The sequence below is a fragment of the Haemaphysalis longicornis genome, unplaced genomic scaffold (assembly GCF_048455015.1).
Source record: "Haemaphysalis longicornis isolate Haplotype H1 unplaced genomic scaffold, Haemaphysalis longicornis Haplotype H1 scaffold_9, whole genome shotgun sequence".
Lineage (NCBI taxonomy): Eukaryota > Metazoa > Arthropoda > Arachnida > Ixodida > Ixodidae > Haemaphysalis > Haemaphysalis longicornis.
The window spans coordinates 29,669,136-29,689,809 of NW_027526460.1; the positions used below are offsets into that span (position 1 = coordinate 29,669,136).

General features: G+C 47.9%; 2 protein-coding genes across 9 annotated transcripts in view; one reads left to right on the forward strand and one right to left on the reverse strand.

Annotated features, from left to right (window-relative positions):
* Positions 1–14,760, forward strand: part of LOC144151430 (SEC14-like protein 2) — a 34,250-nt gene extending 19,490 nt beyond the window's left edge. For both annotated transcript variants that reach the window (XM_077682480.1, XM_077682479.1), the window contains 6 exons: positions 2,144–2,222; positions 2,540–2,620; positions 7,011–7,097; positions 8,590–8,696; positions 10,548–10,839; positions 14,342–14,760. In XM_077682480.1, coding sequence (XP_077538606.1) covers positions 2,144–2,222; positions 2,540–2,620; positions 7,011–7,097; positions 8,590–8,696; positions 10,548–10,839; positions 14,342–14,433 — 738 coding nt within the window. In that variant the 3' untranslated portion in view covers positions 14,434–14,760. The remainder of the gene's footprint in view (positions 1–2,143; positions 2,223–2,539; positions 2,621–7,010; positions 7,098–8,589; positions 8,697–10,547; positions 10,840–14,341) is intronic.
* LOC144151427 (SEC14-like protein 2) overlaps positions 1–20,674 on the reverse strand; it is a 273,494-nt gene that overhangs the window by 202,815 nt on the left and 50,005 nt on the right. The gene's annotated exons all lie outside the window — the stretch shown is intronic.

Here is a 20,674-nt window from a genome sequence, read left to right on the forward strand (position 1 = left end):
AAACCCTATTCTACTCGGGATGGCGTTCTATGATTTGAAGAAAATTACTTTTACTCTCTTGTCCTGGACTGAGGACCCGGCCCACTAACCAGATCGATTTAGTTGTTAAACAAAGTTTTCCCCTCCTCCCCTTACTCCTCCTCCTCCTCTTGAGTGCAGTTTTCCTATAACGCATATCTGAATATCGGGAATATATGGCTGTGCAAAATGTTCCGAAATATCCCTCCAGTCTTAACAAACATATATGTGTTACTATAAATTTAACGAAGACGTGACTCGTTTTGCTCAATAAACCTCCATACAGGCAAGGTTGCAAAAACTGTTTTACCTTACATACGATTACCGGTAATCGTGATGCCTTCTGCCAAAGCCGACAGCCCTCAAGGCCTAGAATTTGTTTTGGTCTTCCATTTTCGCTGTTGTCGGTTATTAGCAGCTGACTGTTCCTTTTGTTCGAATGCTTACATGAGAAGCTGACGCCTAGCTCCGACTCTTCGCGCTTTGCACAGGACCGGCTTCGCAAGGAATGGGGTGGCGCCGGCAATGTTTCTCCCGTAGCGGTATCCGAAACTATACTTTAATTGACACCATGAGCTAGTGTATGCGATTTTAAGCCTATTATTATCATAAAAAATTGGCCGCGTATCTGCTTCTTTCGTTGCAAATGTCGCCAAAAGACGATAGTCTTTATCGACTTTTGCCAAGTAAATGCCTCCCTTCGCTTTCCTACTCACCTCTCATGTTGTTACTCTTGCGTCGCGCTCCTCCCAAGGTAAAGACGCCAAAGGTTTGCTTAAATCATTAAAATTTCCCGCGTTCCACTGCTCCAAACCGGGTGTCTCGATGCCAACGCTGCCGCACGGCGAAGACGCGCGTGAATTAAGGCGCCCTACTTCAACGTTTATAGAACCGCGTTTCCCTACTCCACGTGCGTTGCAAGCAGAACGTGGAACATATATATAGTGGAACGTTTCGTAACTGTTGCCAGTTGTGACTGTATAAGACTATAGCGCAGGCATTGTTTTACTTTGGCCGGGTGGCTGAATCGAGTCACAGACGGACAGACAGACATACAGACAGACCAAAATTTTCTGGGTTTAAGTTGCCCAAGAAAGACTATCGTCTTTAAAAGTTACCCACACGCCAATTCTAGTGCGGACAAGCATCAGATGTTGACCGAGCGCAAAGAAACAGCAGAATCCCTAAGCTGACGTCACGAAGGCGCGCTTCGCAGGGCCGCCTGTGTTCGCGCTCACCGCCAATTGTGGTTGCTCTGGCACACAAGGGTTTTAGATGCGACTGCATCTCATTCACTCGCCTTGTCCCTCCATACGGCGTTGTTGTCCGTCCACACCCCTGCCCCATTCTCCTCGCCACACGAGCTGCGCTCTCCGCCGCTCACCCCCTCTCCTCTCCGATAGCGAACACTCTCTCGCGAGGGGCATTGGATTAGATTCGGTTCGATTCGATTGGATTGGCTTGGATTGGATTGGATTTTATTTGGATATTGATTGGATTGGATTTGGATTTTGGTTGGATTGGATTTGGATTAAAATGGATTGTGTTGGATTGTGTTGCGTCATAGCCGCGCCACGTTGCGTCATAGCCGCGGCAGGGGGTTCACGGCACGTTTCACGCGATGGCAGAATCAACCTAACGGAAACAACAACGGAACCCCCTATGCGTCGCTTCTACACAGGGGTTCCCGCGAGGGGAGGTGGCAGTAATTTTTTTATCTACTCTTTACAGCGGTGGCCTTTTTTTCTGACCGGACAATGACAACGACGGCGGTTTTTTTTTTTTTTTTTTTTTTTTTGCAGATTAGCAGAATTTAACGCTTCGGGCTTAAAAATACTTTGACGTTACATGCACGACCGCTGAACTGAAATAAGAACCCTTGTAACCATAGGCGCAAATACTGATATCACCCGTAATAAGTGCTTAACTTGAGCATGACATTTGCTAAGAGGGGTGAAACCCTTTAAAAAGTGTAATGATTGTGCCGGCTGCACCGCGTATTACACAGTGACTTGCTATTTGCCCCTGCACATTGCTCTGGACAGACATACTGACATAACATGTACGATCATGTATGTACATAACATGTACATATTTATTTGAATGCTTTTTTCTTCTTCTTCAGGCAGGTCAAGAAATGGAGACTCACTACTTTGTGCTTGATTTGGACAAGTTCAGCCTGCGTCAGATTTACAGCTGGCAAGGTAAGTACTGGAGATTTCGCTAAGCGGGCTAAACAAAAAAGAAGATACTTTGCTAGCCGACAGAGTGCAATTGGTCGTTGCACGTACTTTGCGACCTTGTGCAAAACACGCTAACTGTACTGGTAAAGGCAATACTACAAATATATTGGTGCGCGTGTCTAACGCTCAGCACATTCTCAAATCAAAACATGGCACAAATGACAGCATAAAAAAACGGAAAGGCAGTAGTGAAGCTCCCTATCAACTTTACTCGATGCTCTGCTTTGTAATGGTGGTGGGCTGAGGGCTACTTGTCGATTTAATTGTGTTTATCGCAGCCGTCAAGACGATCACAGAGATGCTTCAAATGATGGAAGACCACTTCCCAGAGTGCCTGGAAAAGTGTATCAGCATTAACGGTGAATATCTTTCACTGGAGTGTTCTTGTACGCATCTGTCTTAATGAAGCCGAAAATTCTGAAGAGCACATTTAAGGAACAAGGTATATTATCAGCGCTCTTTTGCATATCCATCCTACAATAAGAGCTGAGAACCGATCATAGTTGCCTACACGGCAGTCGACAGGCAGGGCTGAGCATGCGTTGAAAAGACGGAAAAGCTGGTGCGCATGCCCAGGTCCACCGACCATGTACGGAAGCCGTACTGGGTGCCGTACGCGGGCTGGTTCGTCGTTTGCTACATCTCGCTTTATTAGCGCCCTCGTTTATAGAAACGGAACCGCGTTACCAATACTTGTGCTTTTGTTGCGACGACGTGGCGACGCACATTCACTACGAAACTGCCAGCGACTCTGAGCGAACATTTATGGGTTGCCTTGAAAAAAGTAAAAATAAATTATAGCTCTTAAATTAAATTAAATCAAATCAAATTAAAACAATGAAAGCTGTCAAGTGTACAGCAGTGATTCGCTGAAGGGGTTGTAGCACCCTCTCTTAATTAGTTTCAGTGTCAGCCCGGCGTTGATACCGAAAGTAGTCTAGAAAGGGCGCCACAGCCCCTAAAGAGTCACTGGATTGATTTTTCATTAATTCGGGGTAATTAATGTGTTAATGCATGATTTTTTTTTATTTTTTTTATTGTGTACTTATTTGCGGCCTATCCACGGCAGCCTCCGTGGCAACGGCGCAGCCCAAAGATCATCCCCAACACTTTGCATCTGAGAAAGGCGTGCCTTTGTGGCGCAATGGGATTAACATCATCTTCGAAACGTGAAGGTCCAAGGTTCGATCCCGACCAGGGGAAGCGGAGATGTTTTCGAAGCCTCTGCTTGGGTGTGTGACGCCACGTGACTGCGGTGGCTAGATACCGCGACCCCGGACGAGCTACGACGACAAGTCGGGCTCCTTAAGTAAAGTGTCTTGCATTGAAAACGGTGCGCCTTGTTCAAACATGTCATTAAACGATGCACTATATCAGTGGCAATGCCCTTAACCCGTCAACAGGTATGGTGTGTATGTGGAGAGGCCGGACAAACATATAATTTGTTGGATTTCCACACTTTTCTTGGATGTATACATGCGCCGACTGAGAACAAAGACAGCTGATCGAAGCGCTATTTGACTTCACCAATTCCATAGCTTACGGCTATAACCAGAGGTAATGTTGCAAACTGGTCGCTTATATCAGGATTTGACGTTATAAAATAGCCAAAAATCATAGGACACAAGAACGGAGTATAGACCAGCATCTCCCTGTATCTAGTTTATCTGTGGGCCCGCGTCTTATAACAGCGGAGCAGTTCCAGCGCTGGCCTTGGCGACAGTGTCAGCTGGTATGGTGTCAATATCCCTGGAGCAGTGTCCGATTCCCAGTATAGAAAAAGTTCACACAAAATAAAACAAGGCGCTGTGGCCTTCATATTCTGATATAAGATGGTTTATATTGTTCCTAAAAATTGTGTTCCATTCAATTCATTCGGGTTCAGAGGTGAGGCCGATTTTAAAGATATCTGTGTAAGCTTAATCCTTGTAAGCTGGCTTTCTCACATTGCATATTGCGCAGTGAAGCACGGTCATCAATGGAAGGGGTGTGATTACAGAAAACGGCTCTAAAACTTGTGTGATCGAAAGTATGACAAAAAAAAATAAGAATGACAATTAGCCGCCAGGACGACTCTAACATTATGCCGAGTTTCATTTACTTGTCTCATTTATTTCACAGTGAAGTTGTAAACGTTACAGATTTACTGGCTGCTACCAATACATAGCCATCTACGGAGAAAGTATGGTTGCAGAAAACGGCAGCAACTGCTGTTTTACCGGAACTGTCCGGAAGTAAATTATAAAACAATTACGCACAAAAAAGGAGCCGAACCTAACTGAATATTCGTAAAGACAATCCGAAACACCGCTGTTTCAGCATATTTCACGCTGGGTGAAACTGGGTTTAATTTTTAGCTGGTTTTAATTCCTAATTTGTACAAAGATACCCAGATAAAACCTGAATGAGCGACGTGGTGAGTTGCAAGAGACTAAAAGATACTTTAACAGTATCTCCAATGTACCTCCTTAGGCATACTTCCCACCTACCTGAGGCCGACTTAATCTGGAAGCGATCTTGGGCCATTGGTCCGGACAATGATTTCCACATTATGTCCAGAATTCTTCATTTCCTAGACGCGCTACAGGCAGTTTTTACAGCCTCCGTAAACTCTATTAGTACGTCATGGTCTTTACTCGTATCTCCTCCGTTTACTCTCCTCTCTCCCTCTCTCTTCGACAACCTTTGTCCCCCCAAAAAAAACCGCCCATAAGTTCGGGGTAGCACACTGGGCTCTGTACACGACATACATTCTGCCATTCTGTGTCACTTTCCCGTCCTCCTCCCACTCATTACAAAAATAACGACTCGTACCCATTAACTAAACACTAATTAGGCCACATGAGAAGAGTAGTTGGGCCGCCGCGGTGGCTCAGTGGCTAAGGCGTTGTGCTGCTGAAGCCCGAGGACGCGGGCTCGATTCCCGGCCGCGGCGGCAGCTTTTCTGATGGAGGCGAAAGGCAACGACGCCCGTGTGTACGAGATTTTGGCGCTTGTTAAAGATCCCCAGGTGGTCAAAATTAATGCGGAGCCCTCCACTACGGCGCACCTCATCGCCTGCGTTGCGTCGGCGCGTCAAACCTTACAATCAATCAATCAGAAAAGAAGTTGTGGAAGTTAATGAGAGAGCAGATTAGAACTATAAAATAACATTTAGGGCCCTTGTGAACTCATGGTTTCTCCGAAAGGCGTCGCAAACGTTAACTTACAGGGCATATTTCAACAAACGAAGCAGAGGTCCAGCTGCGTTTTTTGACGGCAATGGTCGGGCCAAACGTCGTAAGATTGTTCTCTGGGTGAATAGCAGATCCTCCAACCGGCTTAACACGGTGTAAATCTAACGTCTCTCGGGCGTGCATTGGGGGCGACGACACAGCGCTTGCTGAACATAGTCTCTTCCGCATAGAAGACTTCGCAGTGGGCACTAGAGAACCTTCCAACCACAAGTCACAAAGTTGCCTGGGATCCCGCGAAACAAGAAGGGAGCTGGAATTGTGGACACGTGGTGTGCACACGTGAATTCATACGAAAAACGAGGCTGCACGGACGATTCGTTAACGTACGACTTCGTTAAATCATAGGCCACAGAAAGCAATCACAACAATATTGCATTAGTTTTAGGGGCGAAGCACCTTTAGGGGCTCGGGCTGCCAGTGTCTCCTGTCGTCGTCTCATGTCGTCACGGTACTAAAACACCGGGACACTCGTTTTGCAACGTCTCGCACTAGAATGTAATGCGTACTAAAGAACACGCCGGGACACTCGTTTTCGAACACCTCGCGCTAGAACGCTTCGTGCTTCAAAGACACTAGACCTTTACAGCAAAGCTGGATACCTCTACCCCAAAAGGGTTTCATCTCCGTGGAAAAAAAAGCCAAGGCGCCAAGGCCTAAGACGCCAAGCGCTCAACATCGAAACTGCATTATGGATAATAAGGCGCCTGTGAATGGTGTGTTTCTGGTAAAAATTACATTTGCAGATTATCTTTGAAGGCTAGGCAGGATCTACTGACACTAGCCGAGCGCAAGTGAGAAGCCCGCCGAGATGACGAGAAATATTTATGCCCTCCGTCTCAAAATTCCGCCTCGAAATTGCATACTTCTTAGCATGCTGTGGCGTTTCACGAGAAGACAACTTAAGGACAGTCTCTCTCTCTCTCTCTCTCTCTCTCTCTCTCTCTCTCTCTCTCTCTCTCTCTCTCTCTCTCTCTCTCTCTCTCTCTCTCTCTCTCTCTCTCTCATAATTGCTTAAATCCGGTTCAACGCATCTGACGGCGCCACCGCCTCAGCAAGCATCCAATTGCTCCTACCGCCGGCGCTTCTCCGGCGCCCACTCAGCGCGCGCCGTGTGGCAAGAGAGACTTACTATCTTTGAATACACTTATACACTGCATGCTTCGCCCGTCCCCAGGTTTCACGTTAGTGGAGATGGCCTATTTAAACTCACTTATCGCATGTACATAACTTACTATTCGTACCGTAGATATCGAACCACAAGCCAGCGGACCACGAAGTATTTTCCAGCGATTAAAAAAAAACTACATTAAAAGAGTACAGACGTCAGCAAAGGATTTTCTCTTCGGACGCAAAGTCATCCAAATAGCACGTGTAAAAAATATCGTCCTTTTTCTCTTTTTTGTGTGAACACTTGAAGCACTTGTGCTGTTTAGGCGTTTAAACTATAGGCACGGAGGAATGCGTTAGAGGAGGCCAGATCCGCCTTTACTAACTGAAAGAATCGTTGATGCAGCGCCCAACTTCTTCCCCCTGGTGTGGAAAGTGATACGGCCATTCCTGACAGAAAGGACAGCCAACAAAGTCCAGGTGCTCGGCAAGGGTAAGTGCCGACAACAGCGTCGCAAAATGACTCTTTCCTATAACTTTAAAGAAAATCCCAGCAGGGCATATTTCGAAAGTATACGCGGCAGTGATATAAGGGTTAACCAGAAATATTTGAAAAAAAAAAGAAGACCATCAGAAAAAAAAATACACAAGGTGATTTTGACCTCGAAACTTACGCGTAAACAGCAAGAAACAGTACGCAATAAAATTTTTTCATCAAGTATACTGAGGAAGCAGCGTTCTTCGCGGCATCCTCGCATTGCAGCACCTGGTTTGAGACAGCCGCACTAAAAATCTATCTACTTTTCGCATGGTTTCTGGGAGAACATAATGTGTAAACTCGTTCGGAGCACGCGCACACACCACACGCACACAGTTTTCTGCTCGGCTGATATAACGGGACTGATAAAAACGGAACTGATATAAACGGAACTCCCTCTTCCTACCTTACTCCATTAAGGCGCTTGAATGCGGATGTACATGTACTATTAATTTAGGTTTCTATGAGGAGAGTTTGGTGCTGAGCCTGTTTGGTACATGATTGATAAAAAACAACGGAACCCAGCCTTCGAAGACGAGTACACAAAGAAGAGGGATGCGTGGCGCGCACGCTGGGTATGTTATGCACCTCTCTTTATAGTGCGCAGAACTTTGGCGCCAGCTACTGTAGTTTAACGGAGGCGTTGTCCGCGTTACCGAACGAACAAAGGGAGAACTGAAGACAGAAGGAAAACGGAGGAGGAAAGTGTGGTGAAAGTATCAGGGGGAGCGTGGTATGCCGAGCCGGCGCGAGACGCTCATTGGTGGCGACGCATAACAAAAGTGTGAGGGGGAGGCAGTGAGACATGCTGGGTGGTGGCGACGTCCTGCGAGATGACGCCAAGCAGCGCGTGCTGTCGTGCGCTCGACGATGACGCGTTTATTTCCTGAGACGCAGTTCACGGTCCCTTCCCGAGACGCAGACTGCGATAACTTTCTGAGACGCAGGTCCCGCCGCCGACGCAGAGGCTTTCCATCGCTGACAACTGCGCGGGAGGTTCAAACACGAATTACAATACGCTCGGCGGCGGCGACGCGCCGCAATATAACAGCGGAGTAGCCTCCGCCCTGCTCAACGTTTGCTGATCACGCGATCATTTGCTGAGACGCAGCAGCTATGCGCCGTGACCGAGATGACTGCACAAATTTCGCATTAGGAAGTATAGTAATCGTCAGCCATTTTTTGTGTACGCGTCTTCGAGGTGGTGAAACTATACGTGAAGTGGTACAACGCCGTTGTACCACCCCTCGTATACTTGCACCACTCACAGTATAAGCAGTACAACTATACGAGTAGTGGTACAACGTATGATGAGCGGCGCAACCGCTTGCATGTAACGGCGCGAGCATCAACGTTGGAGCCACGGAGCTGCGGCTGTGTACGTCAAATTGCGCCTCCCCGTCAAGATGATCTCCCCCTAACGCTGTGCACGACCCCCTTTCGGCAGACGGCTGGAAGGAGACACTACGGAGCCTCGCGGACCCTGCCTCTCTGCCGGCGCATTACGGTGGAGACCTGATGGGACCCGGCAACGACCCCCGATGCCGCCACATTGTCAGTCTCTACTAGCTGCAGTGGCTAGCGTTTGACCTGTCGCCATTTTGAGGAAACACGCCCTGGGGCAATACGTTGATGCAGCTTCGCCGCAATGGCTTAGAATGCCCAATACATGCATCCTGAGTTAATATTTAGGCAAATGGCGACGTAGGGCATAGGATGTGACTCAAAAGTTTGGTCTGCGATGTGGTGTCACATGACGTTCTGCCCTGCGCAGTGCCACAGCGCACATAACATTGTTCAGCCGAATAACATGCATGTTGCTGTCATTTGTAGATTTTGCTTTTTTTGCGGCATGGATTGGTCACTAGAGAGCATTGTGGTGAACCTGGACCATCGTATTGCCTTAGAGTGCAGAGCTCGATGAAAATTGTGAGCATAAAGAATTGGTAGATGATTTTCCCAGTACTTTTCGCTAATCTTCACGTAAATTTATTTTTTGACTGCGTTCAACAGACGAGCGCATAGCAGCTGTCCCGAGTAACGCTTTTGGCAATGCGCTGTCGCGTTTTGTGGCGTTGAGCAAAATGGAATGCTTGGGCTCAAAGTTCGTGGCGTAAAAAAAGTTACAAAGAACAGCTGCTGATGAGGAAATGGTGCGACGAGTTGCCAGACCTTTTATTTTATTATTCGTCAGGAAGCCACATTGCAGCAGTGGATAGAGTGACCTCGTGAGGGAAAGGGGGAAAGGTGAAGGGCTGAAAGGATACGGTGTAGCACTGCCATGTGAGGTCGAGGGGAGACGCGCGCACTGTTTGCTCCTCGGTAGTGCTAGACTTGGAAGACTCTGGGGTGGGGAGGAAGGGGTGGCGCCGATCACGAACCCTCAAAACCAGAGCTTCGCCTCCCTCAGTTCCTAGACCCACCTTAACAACAAACTCATTTGCGATTCGGGCCAAGCCCCATACAATGATTTGCCATTCTGTGTTTCTAGACTCCCTACCGCCTCTTCATCAGTGGAGCAAGAGCCCCAAAGGGTAGAAAAAACAACTGTGCAACTACTTTTGTATTGAATATTGACCTCGCTTTAAGGATACAGTTGTAGCTTTAGCTTCTTTAAAATGGCAGATTCACTAGTAACACAACCAACAGCCGTCATACTTGACCGCAATAACAAAAAGGCCGAGCCTAACGCTGCAAACAAAGTGCCTAACCCTTGACGGCAAAAAATGATTCAGTGTAATAACATTCAGCGAGCATTAAATTCACGGCGAAGAAGAAACAGCCTTGTAAATGGTGCGTGGTCCCTCGATCTTTTGCTAGAATCTGACACTCCCCACTTGGGAGCAAACGTATACCGACCAATTTAACCTCGTTAAGTCCACTCTGGCGGGACAGCTAAAATTTTAGCTATACATAGGGAAACTCTCGTCGAAATACACAACAATTTACACTAATGAGACTTCTTAATTTGATCAAATTAAACAAAAAAAGACCTAGCAAGATCGAAGTATAATAAATCTTAGTCGAAATACACAACATTGTACACTAATGTGACTTCTGAATTTGATCAAATTCAGCAGAAAAAACCTAGCAAGATCGAACAGGTCGAAGGTGAAAGGAGAGCAAGGGAGCTCAGGCTTCCCTGAAAGAGAGAGAGAGAGAGAGAGAGAGAGAGAGAGAGAGAGAGAGAGAGAGAGAGAGAGAGAGAGAGAGAGAGAGAGAGAGAGAGAGAGAGAGAGAGAGAGAGAGAGAGAGAGAGAGAGAGAGAGAGAGAGAGAGAGAGTAAAGCCGAATCATTTCATTTCATATTCCTATTATGCCGTAACGTCGTGACCACAGAAACAGTTTCCCTTTCGTTCGAAGGGAGGCTGAAGTAGTCCCTTCGAATTGACCCCTTTTCCGCAGATGAACTATGGCGGCCAATTCGAAGAAGGCGCCGACCGGCCGGCGTCTCTGTTCGGCGATGATGGAGCCGTGCATCGCAGCATAGCACGGCGCGAATGCTGGGAGCTGTCGGTGGTGGTGGAGCGCCCCGGTTCCCTGCTCAGCTGGCGCTTTCAGACGGCCTCCGGGGACCTGGCGTTCGGGCTGAGGATGGGCGAGGCGTCGCAGGAGCCACTGCTGCCCTTGCGCCGCATCGAGGCCTCCAGCTACTTGCCCCAGAAGGGAAGCTGGCAGTGTAAACGCCCTGGAACATGTAAGGCTTGTGGCTTATCATGGCCTCTTCGTCGGGGCACCCAACCTGTTCAATCGTGGCTAACTGTTCAATGCAGACGGTCGGGCTAGTTGGTGCTGGAAGCGTCCGTCCTGTCTATGTGTTCTTCCTTGTGTGCCCGTTCTTCAGCGCTTTTTACCATGTAGAAGTTCACCACTAACCATACAAAACATTTGTTGCGTTGGAAAACTTTCTTTTGGGTAAGCTCTTCATTCATGCATATGTTGTAATCTTCATAACTGTTGAGCAGTATCGAGACCGACGGTGTACATTAACTGTTTCCGATACAATCATTGACGTCACCGTAACTGTAGCGCGGCACTTCTCAACCCGTTTTGTGTGACTCCTTCATAGTCTAGGCGTGAATGTTACGGAGTGCGTACCACCACTTCGTGCACGTGCGGTGTGGTTTGGCTCCTTTTTTCTTACGAGCATTTGGCCAGAAGGCGCATTTGCAAGGGAGGTAGCTAAAGAATTCTCCGTATTCAGAAAGAAAGCAATGACCCTGCGTAACTTGGCTGATTGGCACAAGAACGTCATTGGTACACAAAACCATAAGCCATTCCACTCTTTTAATAGATGACCACGAAAAGCAGAACTGATGAAGTCAATTTTGGCTCCGACTAGCCGCTCCGCGTCGTCATTCCACCCCAGTAGATGGTCTAAACTGGGGGTATACCTATCCGTTCATGGCGGAGAATTGGGGCACGGCACCGCCAAGCAGGGAGTCTTTATAGGTCCCGCACAGTTGAAAATTTTCGACGTCCGTGGCGTTTGAGCGGACTATACGAGGCCTCCTCATTACGACGATACGACATGTGAGATTCGAAATGGAGAACGGCGTCTTTCTGATTTTCTGTCGCTTGCTCGGCCGGCATAGTTATCTGCCCTAGAAGACGCCTCCTCCGGAAGCAGCTGCCTCTATAAGCTAGCAAGCAAGCACACACGGAAGCAAACAAACGCGCACACATGAACGCCTCACGCGGGGATAAAGTTGTATTTGCCCGCAAGGCGTCTTCGAGGACGCAGAACAAAAAATCAGAGCCTCTCCACCTGTGAAGAAGGAAGTCCAGCGACCCTGGCACTCTGGTGCGATTTGCTATGTTGTAGCTATATTGCGGAGTTGCTACGTTGAATTATAAGGACAGCGGCGCGATCTCTACGTCACAGACTAAGGAAACACTTGATTGGTGGGTGGACACAATGACGTCTTTAGTGCGTCGCACAGGTTACCGCCGAAGAGCCAGCGGCGTTGCGCGATGTCAGGGGAGACAGAGACGCCGCGCATGGCTAGGAATTTACACGAATCTGAATAGAGGCGGCTGTGGTGAACACTCAGAAGACGAGCATAAAGGGCGGCTGTAACCGTACTACATGCTTCACTGTGCAACACGTAATGTGGGAAAGCAAACGTACAAAAAACAACTTGTGCAACACTTTTTAAACTTGGCTTCACCTCGAAACAAGAATGTGTTGCTAAAAAGACATTCTAAATGGTAAGGTAAGCCGTCTTATATAAGAATATGGAGAACCCCTGACTTTGTTTTATTTTTATGGCCGAAGTGTATATGGCTAAAATCCAGCAGATTGTCTCCAGCAACAGACCGAGCGTAGACCAGCAATTTCCAGTGCGTAGAAAAATGCACAAAAATAAAACAACATCCTAGGACATATATATTTTGATATAAGATGGCTAATATTGCCCCTGAAGAAAAGTCTCCCAGTGACGCATGTGTTTTTGGGTGAAGCCGATTTTAAGGGAATCTGTGTAAGCTTGTTCTTGTAAGCTGGCTTTCTGATATTGCGTGCTGCACAGTGAAGCACGGCCACCTACGGAGGGAGTATTGTGACAGCCCCACTTTATGCTCCCCTCCACAACCGCCGCCTCTTTCCCTAGCCGTCTATTCCACTCGCCACCCGCTACGTCTGTACATAGCGCGCTCTTCGGTGGCCACCTGTGCGGCGCACTAGAGCCTTCTCAGTGATTGGAGTAGCCGCGCTACAATCAAACGTCGTTGTCTCTACCCTCCAGTTGTGTGTCCTTACTCTCTGGCGTACAGATCGCGACACTGACCTTATAATGCAACATTTAAAAATTCCCCGCATTTCCCCGAGGGGAAGAATGTGAAAGTGCGAATGCACGAGTTGAATTTGCGCGGTTCGGTAATGTTCGCGAAAGAGAGATCACACACACACACAACTACAAAGAAAGAAAGATGCATTTATTCACAGACACCTATTTGTGTTGTCGTTGTACTTGATTGCTAGAGCGAATCTCAGCTTTGAAATTTCGTGTCAGTACTCCTTTAAGCAGGTGCATTAGCCCTTCTCACGCCCGATTCTTGGCCAATCCCCCAAGTGGGTATGTGCCATGTCAGCGGCCAGGCAGCCCGCGCCTATCTCCCCCCGTTGCCAAGGAAGACGAGGAGATTCCTGGCCAATCCCCCACGTGGGTATGTGCCATGTCAGCGGCCAGGCTGCGCGCGCCCATCTCCACGTGCGCGGACATCGCCGGTGGACGCAGGTTCACGGTCGCTTAAGAAGTGAATTGCACTTAAAATCTCCAATATATCCCAACACCGACATGACAAACCCCACCAGCTTTGCCGGACTTCGATGGGTTGGGAGGGCTCTGATTTTTTATCAATTTTTCCATGCGTTAAAAATTGTTGGTCTACGTTCGATCTGCCACCGGAAACGACCTGCTGTATCCTAGCCACAGACACAGTTGCTGTGAAAATGCACGGGACTCTAGCCATAAATAGCGTCGCTGTAAAAAGTGATGGACTCGACTTTTTGTTTTTTTTTGTCACAGCGACTACACAGAACAAGGCGTACCTTTCCTTTTCGGGCTATTGTGACGGTGCTTCCTTCTGTTTGTTTTTTTTTTTTCTTCAAATATGACAGGTTGTTTTTCAAATTTGAAAAATTGTACGTATATATATAGGGTCATCAGCATGTCCGGAATTTCTTGAGGCAGAAAATGCAAATTCTTACGCCCCCCTCTTTTTTTTCCCCACTTGAACAGCGCCACTGCTGTCCCAGACAGTCCTTTGCACATGCCGGAGTCGTAGCCCGAGGTTTCACTGACGCATTTCCACGCCCTACGTGAAGAATAGCCAAGCTCCCCACACAACAAAAAAAAAATATTCAAGCATTTTTAGAATTTCTTGTACTCGGGTTTGTTTTTTCTATTTCCTCATGAAGCCATTCTTCCAGGGACATTTTTTTTCACCCCACGATCGCTACGCGCAGTATTATAAAGATTAATTTGTCGAAGAAAAATCACGTGGTATGCCCAAGCTCTGCAAAGCCGCTGAGCGAGTTTTGAGGTCCATCAATTAGCGCGTGCAGTGGGCTCTCATTGTCAGAAACGCATTGAATGCCACTTCCACGATAACACTAAAAACATGTAAACTTTACCTATGTTTGTTTTTTCTTAAGGGAAACAGTACTGAGGCAGATTTCCTTGACTTCCTTGCAGACGTGCTCCAGTTCGACAATTCCTACAGCTGGCTGAATGGAAAGACTCTTGCCTACGTGGTGAGCGTGCACCCACCAGAAGAGGACTCCTGATTAGCTTCCGCAACGACTGCAATAAGATCGGTGATCTACAATAGCGGTACGCTCGCGGTCTCCCTGGAGTTCTGACAGCGATCTCACTACTATAGTTTTTTGTTTGTTTGTTTTCTCTTCACTACACTGGACAAGACGGCAGCCCTACACTCTTCCGATCAACCGCCCCGGCTGCGACGTCGGTGACTCCAGGAACTGCATCGACCATCTCGCGCGCATCCGTTTACAATTACTACAAAATACGCTTGCCCTTTGTGCGAGGTTAGAAAGTTCGATGATCCTCCATTTTTATTGAGCAGCAGGAGCAATAAACTACAAGATAACCAACGTCTTCCGTTGATGTGTCCCATGGCGGTGAGTGGTCTTCTAAGTCTAGGGCTGGGCGGACTCCGCCAGCCCAGCCCTCTCGATCAGCTGAAACTGATCGGGGGACCCTGAGCTGGCCAGCATGCCCTCCCACTGCTCAGGTGATGGGGTGGGGATAAAAGGTAAGAGAGCATTTTTAAGTCATTTAGGAGAATGCGCAGGGTTGGGGGCAGAATTTGTAGTTGGCAGGGTAGGAGGTGGGTGGGTAGTGTGAAAAAAAGGTGCCGTGGTGGTACGTGTTAGCTCGTATGCGGCCACACGTTGTAGCCTTTTCCTTGCTCAATTGGTCCTGAGGTGATGGCAGGTCATGCCTTGTAAGGCGACATTGCTCTCGAATATTGAAAGGCGAAGGTTCGAGGCAGCCTTTTATTCAGGCGATCGGGGCCGAAGAAGACCGAATCACACAATGATGATGATAATCTACAAAATGAGGAAGTGGTGGAGGCCAATGCGTGATGATGGGGATTTACAGGTGATGCATTGAAATGCGCCCTTGTGAGAGGATTAGCCGTCACACTAGTTCGTCCCTCCAAGCGAAGCAGCCGCCCGACTCGATTCGCCCTCACAATATCTTTATACGCCCGGCGAATGAATAGACAGTCTTTCTATGCTGGCGGCGAGGCTTGGACAGGGTGGGTGGGGAGGAAGGGCGGGGGGCAGTGGACAGAAGATGCGAGCCCTTGTTGGAGTGTATGCAGCACCAGTCCTATTCTACACCTTTCAGATCCTCGTACTGCCGAACTTCCTCTGGGGCACCTCTGCACACCATTACTTTTGTAAGCCACTGGCCTCGTACGAATGACGTCACGCGAGCGAAATTGCGTATTTTCTTTCGCTAATAATGTAGAAGTACGTCCACGCATCGTCTATCGCCGATGCATGAAAGTACCAATAGTTTCTTGAAAATTTTCAGTGCACCAACGCATTTAGTTTTCAGAATGTCCTATAACGTTTTGCAAGGCAGATGTGCATGAAAAATGGTTCCAAGTAACTAACAAAATGGCAAGTTGGGTGGGTTGGTGCATATCCATTTTCGAATGAACCAATGAGCTTAAACGGAGCTAGACAAGGGGGAAGACAAATAGAGCGTTGACTTAGTCACACTCACAACTGAAGGTTCATTTCAAATAACATAAACTTATGTGCACAAAGAAGCCGCGCATGTCAGATGCGATCAACCTCAGAGCTACCAGGCAATGAGCAGGGTTGCATTCTTAAGGTCATAAGCTTTGCAATAAATGGAGCATTTTTGTGTGTGCAACCTCACTGAAAGTTGGCTGAATTAAGCTTTACTAGCTTTACTAGACTTACAAACATGAAATGCGCCTGACACTTCTCGTGTAGTACCGCGCATTGCAATCATTGCACATCTTTTTTGCAAATGATGCACGCTTGTGAAAACCTGGAGCAGGACTATTTAGGAAAATGGCTTGCTTGTACGTTTTGTGTCTCTGTTGTAATGAACCATAACGCTATGTAATGGGGTGGTGGTGGTATAAAAATGTTTTTATTTGAGCCGACAAAAAAGGAAAGAAAAAAAGGTTGGTGGCCTCTTCTCAGTTCAGAAATCCGCGAGTGACTGCTGCTGCTCTAGCCCGGGAGATCAGGCGTTCCTGATTCCCGAGCTGAGAGCTGGTCAGCCCGCACTCCCACTGCTCCGGGGTGGGGCAAGGGAGGGGGTTCGGGTGGTCGGCACATGCCCATACAAGATGGTACGTCGTATTGGGAGTGTGGCAGGTAGGGCAGTTGTAAGGGTATGTAGTGGGGGATATATGGTGAAAAATAGGGGTGTGTTTCCGTCTGGAGCCTGCGCCATATTCGTGCGTCGCAAGTGCTGAGGGAGGGATGAGGGGGTGGGTAACGGCGGCGGCTCTGACGGTAGTGGTGCAGTATATCGGTGTAGCGACTGGGAACGGGGAAGTTGGAGAACGGTACTGCCAAGTCGCCCGCCCCCGATGGGAACGCCCGGATTAGGATATCACGGGCAGCAGCGTGCGCCGCCTCATTCCCTGGGAGTGAGGCATGACCTGGGGTCCATACAATTTGGATGTAGGGCAGGGTCTTTATTGTCTGGAGAAGCTTGAGGGCGGGCGGTGAAATGCATCTGGTCAGAAAGTTCCGCCAAGCTTGCTGTGAGTCGGTAAGGATGGTTACATAGCCGGTAGGTGCTGTGGTGGCGGCGAGGGCTATGGCTGTCTCTTCGGCAGTAGTGGTGTTGGTATCAGCGATGGTGGCGGATGTCAGGATAGAGCCTTGAGCACTGAGGGCGACCATTGTATGGGCTGTTCTGTTCGTGTAGGCTGTTCGGTTCTTGTAGGTTGCTAATTTTTTTATCCATCCTTGTAGCTAAGGGGCAACGGTGGCTTTTTTTTTAACCACCCTTTTTTTTTATCCACCCTTGTAGCTAATGGGCAACGGTGGCTGTGAACTGCGCGATTCGAGCCACCTGATTTCACAAAGAGAGCTTGCCGTTTATTGGTCGCATGGGCAGCGGCTACAAAAGTCGCTGGACCTGCCTTATCTCACTCCTAGCGTCACAGAACCACTGGGAGCACGGAAAAGTGACTGCGGGTCATCAAACTGTTTTGCAGCCTTCTGTCCTGCACGATAAACGAAGGACAGAAGGCTGTCATTCAGACAATGTATGTCTGAACGAAATGCTGAATCAATAAAAAAATGCTCCCTCCGAAGTTGATTGTTTCCTTGAAACAGTCGTTCTGGTTGTGTGATACATACGGGATTTAATTATCCTCTCAGTTTCATCCACTTAAATTCGTATGTTTATTGAGACTCTTGGAATTCCCGCCCTCATTTCAGTCGCTAGCTGTTTCTAGTATCATGTGATAGCGCGATCACTGGTACCGAGATTCGCCAGTATATCTCCCTGACAACCAGAATGGCAACTTTTAAACGGTAGTCTTTCGGCCTGGCTGACAAGGCCCGTGGCCTCATTCCGTTTTTTCTTTATAGGCCAGTGCCCTACTGCGATTTCTGGCTAAAATCAGTTACTACCGGCCAGAATACTTGATTGCAAGGAAGGGCCAAACCTTGAACATCATCGACGTGTCGTGGAGTACCAGCACCGAGGCGACTTATACCATACTTATACCATATATATTACCAGTTCTGAAAGTGCGCTTATTTTGGAAGCTTGACTGGCAAAGACAAAACACATAAGCAAATTGGGAACGTCTCTTAAGTAGAAAAACTGCACGCAAAAGACAGGACTAGGACGAAGGAGACGGGGACGGCCTTCTTCGTCCTAGTCCTGTATTTTACGCGCAGTTTTTATACTTAAAAGATGCAGCACCAACCACCCAACCACATGCTGAAGTCGGGAACATTTGATCCCCGTGAGATATGTGATGTTCTTAGTAAACGAGCCTGGAAAAGACGCGCACGCGCGCGCACACACACACACACACACACACACACGCGCACGCGCACACGCACACGCACACGCACACGCACACGCACACACACACACACACACACACACACACACACACACACACACACACACACACACACAAATATCAAAACTCGCATAGCGGGCAGCTTGGTGGTATGCTTCACTTGCGCATTAAACCTTGTGAAATGCAAAACATTCCAATCCAGCCTAGATAAGGAGGTACTGAAAGAAGTTTATAACTATCGCTTTCTCCTAGACGCAGTCGGTAAGCAACCGGTACATGCGAGAGAAATAGGTTAATTACAAATAAACAACGGAGTGAATTTAAGAACTATGGAATATAAAACAGTAGCTTACTCTTGCGGCTACTAGGAAAAACACGCAGTCAGTACTTACTGGCGGTTTTCAGCTTTGCAGCACAAACATGAAGCTTCCCGAATCGCTTTAACAGGAAACTATATCGTATACTTAGCAAACTGTGAGGAAATAGCATATAGACTTCTCCTCATCATTAAAGGCATCCCTCCTCCCTCCTCATATAGGCCTATGAGGAGGGAGAAGGGATGCCTTAAGGAATGGAAGGGACCGGATTACAAAACTCGTGCCGGGGCTTCTCGGCCCAAGGTTAAAGGAGAAATTCGAGATGAGCATATCTAATGTGAGGCATTTAAAACACGTGGCCCCCTTAACAGAACACACATATCCCGTGGTTGGGAACTAGAAATTCGGGAAGGAAAAGGGGGGTTGCTTCAGCATTAATGGAATAAGGGGGAAGTAAACTCGGTTGACGGGTGATATGAGGGGCTCAGAGGTCACAGGGAGGGACCTTCGTAAAAAAATATTACTAGGCTGCTGACGAGGAAAGTTGGCGTCGTGATAGAATGGCGGTCATCAGCCCGCACGGCGATTGATGCTGCAGTCACTGAAGCTTCCACATTCCTCTCATCCTGCAAGAAAACAGCCGTGCAAGTATGCCCGGCGTCAAGATGTAACCGAATGCCGTCACGCCGCGCATACAGAGCAGAGCTCACCGACCAGAAAAGGAAGTAGTGGAGCGGAGATCGTCACATCGCAATGCGGTGAGTTTGCGGACTGTCGACATTATCACCGCCTCTTAAGACGCCTCGTAAAGGCGCGGACCAACGTTTGTTCGCAGTACGCAGCCGCAACTTCGTCCGACCAAGGCCGCCACAGAGGAGTGCATCGACATTTGTGGCTCGCCGCCAAGCAGGCAATGTTTTTTACCTGTTGCACTGTCTTTTCCCCCAACGCACGACGCGTGTTTTCGCACGGTGAGGCTCAGGAAAATGCGTCTTGTCGATTGCCTCACGGCAGGCACAGGTCAGGAGTGAAAACGTGCAGCATGCATATGGTGCCGCGAACGAAAGAACTGAGCGGCTACATCGGAAATGCACGGATCGCAAAACTTTCTGGTGGGAAAATTCCCCTCCGTTTCTTAAGCAACAGAGCCGAAGTAACTCGTTAAAATCCACAGCTGCAAGCTTATGCGGATAGCATTTTCCCACCGCATGCTGCCTAGCGAATAAACGAGGGTGTTCATTCAATAAACATTTGGCGCACTGATTTCTCGATAACAACAAAACAATACGCTTCTAGTGACCATTTGTGTAGTTCACGCATGTCTGCCTTACCCAGCTGCTCCAGCTTGACAATGCGCGGCCCAGGGGTTAAAAAAGAAGGTCCCCTTCACCCCGAGTAGTCCGAGTAGCGCTGGCTACCACCCCCAAGTTCAGGAAGCAAAAAATACCTTAACATAAATACCCTATAAAGTGGTGGGGAAACAGCTCCGCCGGTAGCGTAGTGGTTATCGCACCAGAGCGGTATTCTGGAGGTCGTGGGTTCGGATCCCACCCGGCAGGCATTTTTTCACCACTTTCTTTCTGACTCAAAAAATTCATTTCTTTCTATGACGTAACACATCCCCCCTTTGCTTTCCGAGGTTTTCTTGACTGCCAACCCTTATTCTGTCTAAGTCACTGATCCCATCATTTCCCATTTTCTGATTCGCTACACACACACACTCACACACACACACACACACACACATATATATATATATATATATATATATATATAGGTTTCCAAACTGCACCCTCGCCTGATAATCGTGCCCTCCTTATAATCGAGTAAATACGGCACCTCAATTATCCCTTGAAAAACATCAAAAGGTTTAAGACCACAGAAGAGATAGACAACTCGACGTGCAAAACTGAACTTTGATGCAACTCTACACACGGGGACAACTTTCTGCGGCAGTGCAGTCAAGGCTACGCAGCCAAACCACGCCGTTTCGCTGCGCTGCGGGAAGTAGTTCAACAAATATAATTGGCTGGATCTAACCTAAGCAAATAAAAATATACATTTATTATGCTTTGGCCTTGGATCAATAATGCCACCAAATTACTAGGCAGAATATGTGAAACAGAGAGCATCATTTTTTAG